General features: G+C 31.3%; 1 protein-coding gene across 4 annotated transcripts; it reads right to left on the reverse strand.

Moving 5' to 3' along the window:
- Positions 1–9101: 9101 nt before the first annotated feature.
- LOC141708628 (serine/arginine-rich-splicing factor SR34-like) lies at positions 9102–14796 on the reverse strand. 4 transcript variants are annotated; one of them, XM_074512345.1, is made up of 14 exons: positions 14643–14796; positions 14423–14511; positions 13404–13469; positions 13233–13307; positions 13003–13144; positions 12870–12916; positions 12702–12759; positions 11626–11675; positions 11468–11524; positions 11272–11366; positions 11087–11191; positions 9864–9897; positions 9435–9616; positions 9102–9337 (listed from the first exon to the last, which is right to left on the reverse strand). In XM_074512345.1, the coding sequence occupies exons 2-14, from the start codon at positions 14504–14506 to the stop codon at positions 9334–9336; spliced, it is 999 nt and encodes a 332-aa protein (XP_074368446.1). In that variant the 5' UTR covers positions 14507–14511; positions 14643–14796; the 3' UTR covers positions 9102–9333. The 4 variants fall into 4 exon arrangements, 3 of the variants coding, with proteins under 3 accessions (XP_074368446.1, XP_074368447.1, XP_074368449.1); XM_074512346.1 differs by having other exon boundaries at positions 14598–14742; XR_012569554.1 differs by lacking the exons at positions 9102–9337; positions 9435–9616; positions 9864–9897 and adding exons at positions 10047–10346; positions 10421–10507.
- Between the last annotated feature and the right edge of the window lie 2391 nt (positions 14797–17187).

A 17187-nucleotide genomic window follows, 5' to 3' on the forward strand; every position in this document is an offset into this window, starting at 1 on the left:
TTTTAGCATTTTCCTTAGTGAGGGATTTAAGAGTTACACGCAAATGATATAGCTCAGTAGACATATCATTGATGGCATCATTGCACTCAGATTAAGTTAAATGTGCTAGGATAGTAGTGATTACCTGATTGCTTGATGAACTAACTTCTGCTTCATCTGACTTGGCCATTAGGGCTAGGTTGACATAGCTTGTTTCTTCATCTTCATTCAATCCATCTGCAGCCCAGTCATTCTCCTGTGTGATGAAAGCCTTTTCCTTTTGTTTGAGCAGCTCAAAATATTTTTGCTTGTAATCAACAGGCTCAAACTTCTTTTTACCAGAATCAGGCTTTCTACATTCACTGGAAAAATGACCTACCAAGCCACATTTGAAACACTTGAATTTAGATTTATCAACCATGTTTCTGTTTGGCTTAGTTGCTTCAAAATTCTTCTTGAATTTGAGCTTGGAAAATCTCCTGGATAAGAATGCTAGATGCTCATCTATATCATCTATATCATCCATGTCATCTTGGCTCAACTGTTTTTCATTTTCAGCTACCAGCCCTTTGCCCTTGCTCTCACAAACCTTTAAGTTTGATGCAGATTCCACAGCTTCAACATTCATCTCCTTTTCCTTCTCTAGCTCAGCAACTAGTGCAATTGATCCTCCTTTATTCCTTCCTTTCTCCATCCTTTCATCTTGCCCTATTTCAAGCTCATAGGTCTTTAGAACTCCATACAGTCTTTTCAAGGTGAATTCCTTGTAATCTTGAGAGTTTCTTAAAGAGACTGTCATGGGCTTCCATTCATTTGGTAAAGATCTAAGGAATTTAAGGTTTGAGTCTTTTGTTTGATAGACCCTTCCATGCAACTTGAGAGCATTCAGTAGCTTTTGAAATCTACTAAATATATCAGTGAGTGATTCACTTTCTTCACAGTGAAAATGCTCATATTGCTGAATCAAGAGTTGCATCTTGTTCTCTCTGACTTGCTCAGTACAATCACAAATAATTTGAATTGTGTCCCAAACCTCTATAGCTGTTTTGCAGTTTATGATGTTGTCGAACATATCACCATCAACACCATTAAACAGTATATTCATGGTCTTTTTATCTTTTCTAACATGTTCAATGTCTGGATCAGACCATTCATGTCGAGGCTTTGGAACTGATGGTTCATTTCCTGTAGCATCTCTCATGGGAACATGAGGACCTTTCTCTATGCAGTCCACCTAGGCTTCATCTTGAGAAAGAAGGTGTAGGTGCATCTTCACCTTCTAGTGGTGATAGTTGTCTTTTTCCAGAAATGGAATTTTCACTCCTGCATCCTTTCTGATCATCTTGCTGATTGTGGTGAAATTTACACTCTTTGTCCTTCAAGAGCTTGATCTGATACCAATTGTTAATCCCAAACAATGCAACAAGAATTACAGAAGGGGGGGTTGAATGTAATTCTGGCTATTTTTTCTGATTTTAAGAATGTTCTTACTTAGTATATAACTGTGTTTGATTTGCAGTAGTGCGGAATGAAAGAATAATAGAAATCAAAACACAAGGCTTTAAAACTTTCTGGTGGATTTGAACTTATCCACCAGAGATATATATAAAGTTGAGAACTCTGTGATGCTTGAATAGCACACAGCTGCTTACAAAAGAACTTACAAAATTACAGAGAAATGCTTAACATATACAGCTTTATCTATCACTCTGAAAATAATGTTTATTCAGTTATTTGTTCTACTTGCTACTCTTAGTTTATATTTTACCAAGTTACATGATAGTAAGACAAGACAATAAAATAAAATTTTATCTAGTCTAACTTCATGCTACTACATTACTCTATCCAGCATCTTTGAATATCTTCATATTTGCATGGAAATGGTAATGCTTCTTTGTTCTCTAAATCCTGCAATTACGCTGCCATATTCCATTTGCAAACACCCGACGCATGTGACTGTGTTGTCACTGTCAACTGCTAATTTGAATATTATCATCCGTCCGAATTATGTTGATCATCCATCGGGAGCCTTGTTGATTATCCGTCGGAAGCCTTTGTAGATCATCTGTCGGGAGTCTTTCTGTCACTTGATTTTATTTCACTTATGCAGAATTACAAGACATCTTATATTTACAATTAGCCAACCTATTCTGCATATCAATCTAGTAGTCAAAATGACTTAAAGAATCCTACAGTGTCTAATCAACTAATACATTGTTGTTTGCGGAAATGTGTTACAATACTTATTGTTATATAAGCTACACCCTCGATGGATGTTAAATTGTCATCCGTCGGGACTATAAAGTTTATCCATCGGGACTATATTAAAACATTCGTCGAGAGCTACAAAAATACTAAGTTAAATCTACTATGGTATTTTGTTCAACTTATCATCAAGTTCACAACATATTACTAACAAACCTATGTAACAATTCCAAGCTCGCTTGGGCATCATTAATATCAAATATTTTCTTCCTCTCATCTCTTATCACATTCCTAACATGTTGAGTATTAAAAACAACTTTATCATTATCTCCATGAACGTTACCAATGACATTCAACACTTGACAATTACGAACCCCCGAACCATAAAGAGTTTTAATCAAATTGCGGGTAGTGGTGTTAACATGTCTTTCGCGTTGTACCAAGTTCATCTTAATAGGGAAAACAAGATCGTGATTGTGTACCAACTCAAGAATAGTTATCTCCCAAAGATGTTTCTTCTTTTCGTAATTCACATACATTCTCACCTTGCACTCACTTTTAGGAAGAACCTCTCGACGCCGTTTAGATTTAGTACTCTCGGCAACGACAATTTTCCCCGAAATTCTACTAACATATAGACGACTATATATATATATATATATTTCTTTATTACGATGGGTCGCTACAATTTTAATGGCAAGTCCATTTCTTAAAGCATAAGTCCTAAAAAAAATGAGCGGCCTCATCCAAACTTTGGAACAATTGATTCATATATGGAACTCCGTTACCATCAATATTTTCATACATATTTACACCCTCTACATTATCATCTTCATCATCACCCCCAACATAATCATTTTCAAGCTCATTTTCACTTTCTAAGATTTCATCTTCCTCAATATCAAGAAACTTTCATCAAAATTAATAAAACTCTTTATTTTTCCCAATATCATGTACAAACTCATCATCTTCAGCAAATTGAGGGGTTCCGTGTTCTTCACTCGTACTTAAATCATCATGATATAAAATATGACCAACATTTTCTGTTTTTCTCATTTTACGTTTATGACGAAACATACGAGCAAATAAATTATCCACCATGATAAAAAAATTGAAGAGAAGAAATATACCTTAAATTGATAAAGTTACTTGAATTCTTAAAATATAGCCTAAAATTCACCTAAACTTGAAACTTCTGGGGAGAGTATTTTGTGTGGTTGAATGAGCACATATGAGGGAGAAAAGGGGGTTGTTGGAGACAAGGAAATAATTTCCAACTGCGAACATTGTTCGCGATCCCTGAGACTTGGTGTTTTAATCTCAGCCATTCTTTGCTTGATTCAACAACCAGAAACTCGACAATAAACTAGTCTGTGGCAAACCGTTAACATGGACCGTTCCCTTTTTATATACTGAAAGTAATAATTACAAGTTCAATAATAAATTAGGGAGTTTATTTGTCAAATATCTTACATTAGAAGTGATTCTCTTTTCAACACCTTTTCACTTTGTACTTACTTATTTTTATATATTACATTTTTAAAACTCAAAAGTGTCAATACATAGATCGTTACTCCTTATTATAGATAGAAAGATATGTTACTCCTTTTATCTCAAAGTAACCGTTCGATTTGACATAAAAAACGGTTTTACTTACATTTTGCATTTAAATTGATTGATATTTGACTTGAAAATACGTATATCTTGTAATTTTAAAAGTTAAAATAAATAAATTATTAAAAATTAAGTAATTCTAGAGGTCCCAAATTTTTTTCCCTACAAGTTTCCCAAAACATGAGGTTCAGTTTCTGATTGATTGTTTTCAAATAAATGTAAAGGAGCCACGTGTCTTTTGGGAGTTATTTTGGTACCTCTAGCACTACTCTTAAAAAATTATCATATCTACCTTAACATGTATTTTTCAGTTTTTCATAATATATATATATATATATCTACCTTAACATGTATTTTTCAGTTTTTCATAATATATATATAGAGAGAGAGTCTTATTCCAATACAAACTAAATTAAACTACAAACTACAAACTACACCATCTCACACACAACTCCACCTTATTCCCTCTATTTTTAATTGAATTTTTTCTGTTAATTGCTGAATTCTTTTTAAAATCTAACTTCAGTGTATTTTTCTACATCTTCCAACAATCAGTATGAATACCATATTTGATATATTTCGGCGATAAATCAGTAATTATGCATAGGAGAATCACTAAAATCTACTGGTTTCTGAAATAGTACTGATTTCAGCTTAGTGCTTCATTTAAACTTAAATACTGATTTCTTGTCAAAATATAGCAAATATGCTATGCAAATTGATGAGTGGGAGATCGAGAAAAATATGGTAAATTTTTTTTTTTTTAAAAGTTAACCAATTAACGGAAAAAGTCAAATAAAAAATGAAGGAGAAAATAATACATAATGCACATGGAAGAGAGGAAGAGAGAGAAAGTGATTAAATATGTGGCTCTTAGTTTGTAGTTTGCATTCTACTATTGGTTTGTATTTGAGCATTTGTCTATATATGTATATATGAGTTGGGTTCAGTGGAGACCCATATTATTTGGAGACTGGAGACCTCTATAACTGCCGTTAAATTTTGTACGATTGTACACTTAGAGATGAATACAAAGTTATAGACATATTACTCCCTCGGTGCCATATTTCTTGGCTGATTTGACTTGTGCACATAGTTTAAGACATACATTTACTACTATCTCCAATAAATAAATTTTCTAGACACAAATTTCTAGACACAAATTAAAGTATGTATATCATCATATTGTTTGATGATAATGTAAATTTGATATGTATATTGTGAAAAAATTCTCATTTACTCACTTCTTAAAAAAATAAAAATGATTAAGTTTCAACAAAACCAATTTTAAAGTGTTAAGTTTGATTATAAAATTCAATTTTAATTTACTCACTTCTCAAAAGAGTAAAAATGAATAAGTTTCAACAAATTCAATTTTAAAGTGTTAAGTTTGATCATAAAATTCAATTTTAAATGTTGTTTGAAATATGTTTTGGTAATTTAAATTCTATGTGTATATTGTTAAATAATTCTTATTTAGTCACTTCTCAAATAAATAAAACTTTATAAGTTTGAGAAATTATTTCATTTTAAAGTGTTAAGTTTGATTATAAAAATTTAAGAAATGTATTTAAGACAATGATATTTCTTATTTTAAATTGTGTTATATTTTACATGAACAAAGGATTTTTATTTAATTTATTTATTTTGCTGAGATAAAAAATTAAAGTATGTATATAATCATATTGTTTAATGATAATGTAAATTTGATATGTATATTATGAAAGGATTCTCATTTATTCAATTCTCAAAATAATAAAAATGAATGAATTTCGATAAATTTGTTTGATTTTGAATATTTAAATTTAATTTTAATTATATTCAAGAAAATCAATTTAGTAATTCATATGGTAAAAAGTTTTCAGAGAACATGCATTTATTATGCTTTTTTGGGCGTGTTAACTATTCACATAAAAAAACTAGGATATTAATAATGATTAGTCAAAATATTAATGACATTAAAGAGTAAAAAAAGGAAATCAGCCTTATGGGACAACTATAAAAAGTAACTCAGCCAATAAATATTGGAAGGAGAGTAATCTATACTATATTATAATAGTCGGAATACGGTTTGGTTGAACCATAATTTCCTAATTTTGATTATTACAAAAATAGATAAATAGTGTTATATATCTAATAAACTACTAAATTATTAAACTACTACTAAATATAGTATAGTTATCCTACTAAACTACGAATACAACTTATCATATTATTAAAAGATATAAATAATAGTGTTATATATCTGCTAAACTACTAAATTGTTAAACTAGAAATAGTCTATTTATTCTACTAAATTACGACCACATGTTATTCTATTATTTTTATTATAAATTTATAATCATTATATATTTATATAAATATTTTAAAAATATAATATAACTGGATAAATAAAAATTTAAAATATTAATGGGAACTCGTGCATCGCACGGGATTTATGCTAGTACTTATAAACGTCAAAACAGAGTGCAGAACATATTGTACAACTTTATAAATAGAGTTATTTTAAATTATAAAATTTATTATTTTAAATATAAATAAAAAATATAATGCAACATGTAAAATAAAATATTATCTGAAAAAATATATGAATATTTGATTTGCAAGTTGTATTATATCTTTTTATTTAGGTTTAAAAGTAGTACACTTCATAATAATTTTAAATACTACACTCGATCTATAATTTATTTTTTCAAATTATATTTTATTCTACAAATTACATTATATTTTTTATTTAGGTTTAAAAGTATTATATTTTAAAATTTTAAGTACTACATTCTATTCATAAAATTCTACAATTTGTTCCGCACTTTTTTTAATATATTTTTTTATATAATATTTTATTCTGCATGTTGCATTATATTTTTTTATTTAGGTTTAAAAGTATTATATTTTATATTTGAAGTACTGCACTCTATTTATAAAGTTCTACACTCTATTATTTTAATATATTTTTTTCACATAATATTTTATTCTGCAAGTTACATTATATTTTTTATTTAGGTTTAGAAATACTAAATATTTATTTATGCATAGAGTGCAATACTTCAAATTATAAAATGTAGTACTTTTAAATCTAAATAAAAAAATATAATGCAACATATAGAATAAATTATTACGTAAAAAAATATATTAAAAAAGTGCAGAACATATTGTAAAACTTTATAAATAGAATGTAGTACTTAAAATTATAAAATGTAATACTTTTAAACCTAAATAAAAAATATAATTTAACTTGCAGAATAAAATATTATGTGAAAAAATATATTAAAAAAATGAAAGTCATAATATATTGTAGAATTTTATAAATAGAGTGTAGTATTTAAAATTATAAAGTGTAATACTTTTAAACCTAAATAAAAAATATAATGCAACTTTCAAATCAAATATTATTGAAAAATATATTAGAAAAAATAGAGTGAAGAACATATTGTACATTTTTTTAATAAATAAAGTGTAGTAATTTAAAATCTAAATAAAAAATATGATTTAAATGCAAAACAAATATTATGTGAAAAATATATTCAAAAATAGATTTGTTGAGCATAACTTAGTATAATATAAATTATAGTGTAATATGCTTGATGTGGAGTAAATAAAAAAAAAAGTATTTGTGCATAAATAAAAATGTAGTACTTTTAAACCTAAATAAAAAATATAATACAACTTGCTGAATAAATATTATGTGAAAAAAAATATATTAAAAAAATAGAGTGCAAAACATATCTTAAAACTTTATAAATAGAGTGTAATTAAAATTATAAAATGTATTACTTTTAAACCTAAATAAATAAATATAATGCAACTTGTAAAATAAAATATTATGTGAAAAATATATTTAAAAAATAGAGTGCATAACGTAATAAAGTGTAGTACTTTAAAATATAAATAAAAATATATAATCTAAAATAAACAAATAATATATGAAAATTATATTCAAAAATAAAATTTCAATACATAACTCAGCCTAAATTTATGTGGAAAAAGGAAAAAAACTACTATGTAAAGTACTATGTGCCCTTAATTTTAGGTTTTATTTTATACATGTAATCTGAGACCTCATTTCTGTCTATAAACGGACTCCGAGTCTTCAAATAAAAAACGAACTCCCCTGAATTTTTGCATATATATATATATTAAAAATCAATTTTAGAATAGAAATTAGAAACCAAATCATTATTAAAGTTACTTTGAAATATATCATATATGGTATTCAAATCGATCGTTGAGAGATAAAGAAAAATATAATAAAGTCGGATTTAAAAAAACTTACCGTTTGACGGAAAAAATCAAATTAAAAACTGAGGGGAAAAATTTAGATTGTGTGTGGAAAGATGAAATTAGTTGGGTGTGGTATTTTTATGGAATCATTAGATTAGATTAATTTAATGGCTTAAATTAGTTTCTAATTTCTATTTTAATTTTAATTTATATTTGATCATTTTCCTTTATATATATTTTTTTCAATCAAATTTAGGTCGAACTAACCATTAAAGTCGGCTAACTTGGGACAGCCTGAATATTTTGAACTTATTCCATTTCATATACCCTCGTTGATCAAATCTTTTTTCTTTTTTTTGTTTCTGTATAAAAATAAGGTAGATTCTTAATATTAGAATTTATGGGTCTAGTGATTTTAGTCATTAATTCTTGCGGGTAGAGCTCAAAGGGACAACGGTTTTGGATTGTTAAACATGGCAATATTTTTCCACTGGATGGGGTTCTTCCTTACTCGAACTCGGTCAGAGGAACAATCTCATGTCTGAGATGTATGTTTCAACCCAAACCTTCCCCAGAGGGAACACACACTGATACAGGCATGCCCAGAAAAGCAAATCCAATATGCAGACTTCAATTTTTTGCCAGGTTAAATCTTTACACACTTCTCTACCCAATTCTTTCTAAATCTAAAGTTGCTAGGTACCCCGACCTTGTACTCAAGAAACTGCTGTCTTCACCCAAAAAGTAGTACAATCTAGCTACAGGATTTCGACTGCAACTGCTGATATAAGTTTTAAGGTCCAAAGACATTCTGCACAATTTTACACAATTACTTCCCTTCATAAATCTTACCTTCACACTGCACAAGCTATACAGTGGGCATGGATTTGCACACACAACACACATCTATCAACCTGGTCGAAGAAATAAATCTTAACCCAGATCACTAGCCAAACCATGTCCAAATGACATTTACATCACTTGGGAGATATTCTATATGAGTAATATAAAATTTCTCACCTGCAAAAATATATCTATCATTGTCCTGCAAGCACTTCTAGGAGAAACCAATACTAGGCATATAATACACAATACAAAACCATTTGATCTTTTCCAACATCACAATACACAGTACAAATATAGTAATGGAGGGTCAAATTTAACAATCATAAGAAAACCACAAGTTGGTCTGGAAACATCCAAGGTTCACTGTAAAATACTGTTTAGAGTTACATGAGAGATTGATACCGGGATCACAAAATTTATCATTGATCAGCAATACATCTCACTCTTTTCATCCACAAAAGTCAGATATCACCTACGAATACAAAACAATCAACTTGAATCAGGCATATATTAACAGCATGATGAAAAGAATAATACATAAACGGAGCACTGCTAGAGCAGACTTGTACCTGGATACACTATTACTACGGCTACGGCTTGGACTCTTGCTCTTTATTGGGCTTGGGCTATTGCTCCTCGAGATGTGCTTTTTGGGAATTGGACTCCTGCTCCTAGAAACGTGTTTTTTGGGACTTGGGCTCCTGCTCCTAGAAACATGCTTTTTTGGGCTCTTATTAACCCGTTTATGCCGCTAAGGATAAGATCAAAAATGAAATGGCTGACTCCAAGGTTATACAACATTATCAAACATTTTCTAATAAGAAAAATAAATGAAAATAGACCCTTTTATCCTCAAACATTAGATTTTTTACCAAGTACAACTGTTCCAATAGTACATGTGACAGATGGTAAATCAGACAACTAAACTATAACAGATTCGTAGAACCTCGTTTAAAGATAAAACAAAATCATCTAAAACCAAAATAATATTAACTTACAGATGGTACTGGAGACTTGGATCTTGACCGAGATCTGCAAAAGTTCCACAAACAACCCAGTTTAATATCCACATATCCCTCTTAACAGTGATCCAAGAGCCTTGATGCCAGTTCCACGTGAGAGTTACATTATAAAGAAAAAACCCAGAAATATCATAGCAGACAGAGAAATATAATCAACAATAACCTTATAAGTTTAGCAAAAAAAAAACAATAACCTTATAAAGAAAAAGGGGCAAATGATACAACTCCAAACTGGAAAAAAAACCTTAAAGCCATAAAACTCTATTGAATGGGATTTTCATAGGGCCCAAAAATCCACAAAGATTACGGAAAGCGCTTCATTAGGTTGACAGCATATGATAGGAAATAATTAAATGTTTCTACCGCAATGAATGGTTGTTCCAGTTTCGAAAAGCACTAAGTTTCAAATCCAGCTTTACCATCAAAATCCATGATCTTCTTTGTTCCCAATATAGCACCCTTGGACATTCATGATGCTTATTAGAACAGAAACACCTGAAGGGTTTCAAAGCTTCGATCTAAGAAACTCATACCTCCACAACCATATGTTGTAGGCATTTGAACCAAATCCCATCAAGATTTTATTATGCAATCCCCAGATAGCCGCATATATCCATTATCTAAAAAACAAACAAGGTAATTTCATCTTTAAAAAAGATAAAATTGACACGATAGTTTGACAATCCATTGGGTTTACTCAGCACCCTGCCTGCTTTTATTAGACACATTAAGAACTAAAAAGAGAGGCAAAAGAGGAGAGCTTTGTGGATGCATGTTACGCCTTTGTGTTTGTCAATGCATGAGAGACTCCTCTCCAGATGAAAAAATCATTTGATATCTTTATCAATGGGAATTAAGCATTCAAACTGGTGAATATGTTACCTATCATATAGTTTAAATACCATTTCCTGTTTATGATACTTATAGATCAACTCAATGAAATTATATGAATTTCGTAGCTTTCGATATCATATTTAGGCACATCATTAGACAACACAGCCAAAATATCGAATGCTTCGACTACAACATTGGCAGATGTAGCTTAAAAAGGTTCCACCCCAGCGAACAGTTGACAAGTCAGTGAGTTGAAAACAATCACTTCATCCGAACACGTATGCATCTCTCTCTATCTATCTCTATGTGTACATAACGAGCTTGGCGTGATAAAAAATGATGTCACAAAAATATGAAACATATACCTTGACGTAGCACGTGGCTTTGAACGAGAGCGAGACCGATAGCGAGAAGACATGGACCTCGAACGAGATCTTGAGCGACGTGAAGATTTGGGTTTTGGAGATTTACTGCAGATTCTTGATTATATTAAAACTAGGGGAACAAAGTAGTGCATTATGAATCATTTATTAGGTTATATCAATTGTACCTCTTGCTCCTACTCCGACTCTTACTTCGGCTTCGGCTGCGGCTATTACTCCTGCCTCTGCGACCTGGACTGCGGCTTGAATCATAAACCTTCACCTACATCAGCAGTCTGGTGAGGACACACACACAAATGATACATACATATATGATGAAAGATAAGTGAACTATACTCTAATTACATTCAGCTCATATCTTACTCGAATCACACCACGAGAAAAGGCATTTTTAAACTCAGACTCGTCCAATTTCCTTATCTGAAATCATTATACATTTAATTACAAACACTTATAAAATCAAAAGATAAAGCTTGACAAAGAAAAGAGTTGGAATACGAAGCAAACTGAAAACAGCTTACAGCATATTTCATGTCATCATAGTTTGTATAATCCACAATACCAGTAGTGCCTGTGGGAATCACAACACAGCCACAATGAGATATCAAATAAAGATCATGAAAACATTTATTCCACTATGTTGGCAAAGATTATAACAATACTAGATTTACCAGTACCACCGATAAACAAGGCAAGAAATATTCATTAGGACTATACATAGAGGCACATATGGTACTGTATTTAATTTAATTTTAACAAGAACATAAACATAGCACAGTAGTAGAAATTAAATAATGCATGGAAGCCTTCCAGGTTACACTAAAATTTCCATTACTCTCGCCAACAGTTTCAGCAATTGTTAAATTACAAAAGGTATGACAACACTTGGTGCAGAGCAAACAAATATCCCTATTTAATCTAACTGGTCTACATGTGTACTACACACGCTTTTCTTAAAACTGTGTTCTCTAAGCTTAAACCAGGTGTGAAGCAGATTAAGTAAGACTAAAGCTGAGTTAGTCTTGAAACATCAAACACGTGGAGATCACTCATGATACAGCCAATATACATAATTTATGCATGTATGCCTCATTTAACTTGACAAATATTTAGAGAAAACATTAAGAAATAGAAAAGCTACTTGGACCACTATGCAGTAGTATGGTAGATATATTGGAGTATTGGACAGCTTACTGAAATATATTAAGAGTAGCTATTTGTATAAAACTTCAAAAAAAACAACCACAGTCAAATACTAAAAGGAAGATTGAAGCTGCAGAAACTGGTAGTTGTTGAACAGAAAACAAGACCCACATGAGCCACCTAACTAATTATGGTCCTATCACCAATTTATCCTGAATTTGCCACTTCTGTTTTTTAAATACATCAGAAATCACATAGTAAGATCATCTGATTGAAAACCACAGATAATAGATCACATATAAATACGAGGTCTAAAAGTCTAATCACTTCACTCCCTGTTCAAGATTTTTACTATAGTAGAAAGTAATGGGAGCATCGTACAAGATGTTAAGACCCAAGACAAAAGATTCTGAAATGTAACATTTAAGTATGTCTATTAATACAAACAGCTTACCACCACCCTCACGAAAAACTTGTGAGAAGCACACATCTCCTGCACGGCGCATATGATCCTATACAAATAAGATGATATTCATTTATTGAAAAGATGTAAAAGGCTTATTGTGTGTGTGTCCACGTGTGCGTGTTTTAAATCAACAGAGAACCAATTATCAAATCTTACTTTAAGGTCTTGCCACGAAGCAGAAGAGGGTAATCCGCTCACCATCACTAAATAATAGAAGTAAAAAGAGATTAATAAGACAAACCACGAACACAAATTGTATAACATCTGGACCAGGAGGAATTATACTTACCACGATAATCCGACCGCCTAGACACGCCTCCACGTCCCCCACCACCTCCACCACCCCCTCCCCCTCCACCACGACCACCACCGTGATTACTATAGCGATCTGTTGACGACGAATTACCACGTCCACCATGTGCAAGCTCAACCTACTCATTCAATGTACAACATATAAGGTGTTAGAACTACTTACAACTAATAGCATTGTAACTTTATATTGCCATATGTATGACCTACCCTTAACCGATGCCCATCAAAATCATAGCCATCACGTCCCCTAATTGCATCCTCAGCATCACGAGCCTCTTCAAACTGAAAAGACATTTTGAGAGCAGATAAACCACAAAAACAGATGATTAAAGTTAACAATCTTACCAAAATAATTAACAACTAAAACCAAAATATTACCTCAACAAATGCATAACCTGGGGGCCTTGGTGGGATTTTCAAATCAATATGAGCAATTGGCCCATACTGCAAAGTCAACCGAATTTGACAAGCATACAATCAGTAATTTCCTTTAAAAAAAGCACATACGATGCAATCTTTAACATCTTGCTAGCAATACAAATTGTATACAAGTAACATAAAAATATCAAATATTATAAGCCCACAAAAACACAAAACCCCTTCAGATAATTGACATATAAGCACGTCCGGACCTAATCATTTACGTAAATAACCATGTTAGAGCAAGTCCAATGCATAGCTACCTTTAGTCTTATAGCTATAATATAGGACTAAAATCATAAAACTCAACTCCAATGCATAGCTATACATTGATGGATACTTGGTCTTATATTTGAGACCAAGAATGGCTATAGCCATCCTTGCCACATCATCAAATAACTAATAGTGGAGTGCAAAGAGGCTCACTTTAAATTAAAGTGAATGAGTTGGACAAAATGTTAGCTAAATATGAAATTATTTGGTTGTAAAATACAACTAGCATTAGAATGCAAGTGCTATTTTAGCACCAAAAACCACTTTTTTGGGCCATATAATAGCAATGACTATATCCATTTTCCATCTAGCATTGGACTTGCTCTTATGAACCAACACTAGAACTGCAAATACAAACTGAATATAAACACACACACCGGTCTAGAGTTCTTAAAACACAAATTGCACTACACAAGTTCTACAAGACCAAGTGCCTACACTAGTACCATATACCGGAAGAACATACAATTTTTATACAGCTAAACCAAAAGTTCATGAAATCCCGATACAAACAAAATGTCTAGCAACAGCAAATACGAACTAAATCCGAAACGCACGAATACCCTCTACAGAAATTAACAAATCAAAATTGCCAAAAGCAGTAGCTTCCATTTTAACAAAATATAAAAATTTAGGCAGCAGAAGCTAAAAATACATCAAATTTAGATACGAAAAAAGAATTAACATTAAGCAGAAATAACAACCTTGTAAAAGAGATCTTCAACTTCTCGCTCACGAATATCACCAGGGAGATTGCCAACATACAGGGTTCTACTCGAGCGACTCATCTTTCCTGATACAATTCAACAAAATATACACATTTATAGATACGCACAAATATTATTGTGAGCTAATTGAACGAATTTATAGATATAATACATGGAATTGTTACGGATCTTATGAATTGTTGAGGAAAACTATAACCTGCTATTGTTGGCGGAGAGAAATAGAGAGATTAGGGTTTGCAGAGTTTAGAACAAGTGGGGTGCGATAATGACATGTACAGTACTGTGCTGGTGGTATTTGATACTAGTGTATAGTTGTTGCACACCATAATACGGTGCACGCTAGTTGATCATCATGAAAATGAAAATTGCATCTTGAGGTTTAAAATTTTCAAATTTTAAAAAATGGGTCCGTGATGTCAGTGGATCGGAAATCCGGTCTGATCCGATCCGACCGAAAATTAATGAAGCGGATATAGATTATTTAAAAAAATCCGATCCGAAAGTAACGGATATGAATTTAGGTCGGTCTGATCCATTAACGATCCGATCCGACTGTTTATTATATAATATAATTATATATATATATTATTATATAATAAATTATAGATAAAATAATGCAAACTCTAGTATGGCTGCCATAATGGTATGTTTAATTTGAGATAGAGAGCTCATTTTTCAATGATGTGGTGACTACCGTCTGGCTTTATTTGTAAAAATTCTCCATACTTCTGTAAACAATATCTGTACAGTTAGTACCCTTCATTTTTTATGTATCATTTAAATAAAATTTAATATTAAAAGTGTAGTGAGCAAATCAGGCTACTAGTAAGCAGTGAGTCACATACAACTTGAGTAAATTGGTCATTTAACTCGTGTGTGTTATGACATTTAAGTTTTTTTAATTAAAATATTAATGGATCAGAGTTCCGCCGTTTTCCGTGATCCTAACAGATCCGGATATGGATCGGGCTGTGAAAAATCCGACGAAAATCCGATCCGGTAAAATTAAATTGATCGGAATATGGATCAAGACTGATCTGATCCAGATCCGATTCATTGACAGCCCCAGTCCACGGTACCAATTATTGAACAAATTATTTTCGGGCCGTTGGATGTCAAGTACTTCCTTAACGATGATAGTGAAAAAGAACCACGGATTGATCGTGAATTGTAAATCCCCAAATTTAATCCGTTTTTTCCACAAAATCCTGAAACAAGTGTGTGCGGATTGTGTGCAATTTATGGTGCTTTGCTGGTTGTAGTTCCATTAGATGCTTCTTCGTCGATGTCTCGTTATAGTTTAGACGAATCCGTTGTTCCAGGTTTGTATTTATCCCATGTTTCATATATTTTTTTGAATTACAGTTAGGATTAATTGATGGTTTATTATGTTATTAACTAGCATGTATGATGGCGTTATTATTCATATAATTATTTATTATGTGTTGTAACAAATTTACTGTTGGTACGGTTAGATGATTACGAGTCGAAATAATATTTTTATTATTATTGTAAGAAAAAATTGATGATTACAAAAAAATTAAGATATTAACTTAACATGTAGCTTCCGGAATTCCTTATTTCTAATATTCCATTTTTTTATATTTGTGACAACATTCAATAGAAAATTTATTATTTGTTGATATGGGCTAAAAGGAATTCTTTATAAGCGTGTACCTTTTCTTTATCACTTATTTTGATAACTTAATTTATATTTTTCTTGAATAAAGTTGAGCACAATATCAATTACTTTTTGAATATTTATCAAATAATGCTTCATAATCAAATTTACAAAAAGCTGATACGCGCGTTCATGGTTTTATTCAACCTTAAAGTTATTATATCGATGTTATTTGAGCTATATACGTAGAGATGGGGCAACCAACCCGCCTCGCCCGATCCCGACCTGATCCTCGCCCCGTTCGGATCAGGGATTCAAGGAAGTTTCGGGAGTTCAAACCGTAGAGATCCATATAGGTTTCGTTGGCATAAGATGGCTGGAATAGTAGATGGAAACCATGGCCACTTTCTAGTCGGCGGTGACAAAGCTACCATTCTGGTCATCCTCTACAATCGAAATCTACATGAATCTCTTTGGTTTGATATATCCTAAACTTCCAACACCCTCAATTTCATCAAATCCATTAACGAATCAAAAACCCCAGGAATTCAAGAAGTTGAAAAACCCTAAATCAAAAACTGACGTAGGGACGCAAATAAAATTTCTGCAAAAGCTAGAATTTTAGACAAAATCTTTTTAATATTTAATATATTACATAAAGCGCATAGTTGTTATCTCACATTATATAACATAAATAATTTTACATAATATCATAAAAGACATGTACAAAACAAGTAGTTTGGACATCGATAATAATAATAATAACAATGATAATAATAATAACAATAATAATTCACAATTATCAGAAGATGAACATTTCTACAGTTCTAAATATGATGTAATTCGAGTCGGGTCGAGTTTGAAATTAACAAATTCGAGTATAAATTTTTTTTATGAGTCGGACCTAAAAATTATCGAGTCCAAAATTTGTGTTCGAACTCGACTCGTTTACTATACGAGTCGAAATCGAGTTTTTATCAAGTTTTCGAACTAATCGAGTGTTTAAACCAGTTTTCGAGCTTATCGAGTTTTATAATGAGTTTTCGAGCTCATCGAATTCTTATTGAGTTTATTAGTTTCTTAGAGAGTTTTCAAGTTTTGACTTCAACAATTTCATAAA

This window comes from Apium graveolens, chromosome 2 (genome assembly GCF_009905375.1).
Source record: "Apium graveolens cultivar Ventura chromosome 2, ASM990537v1, whole genome shotgun sequence".
In the NCBI taxonomy this organism is placed as follows: Eukaryota; Viridiplantae; Streptophyta; class Magnoliopsida; order Apiales; family Apiaceae; genus Apium; species Apium graveolens.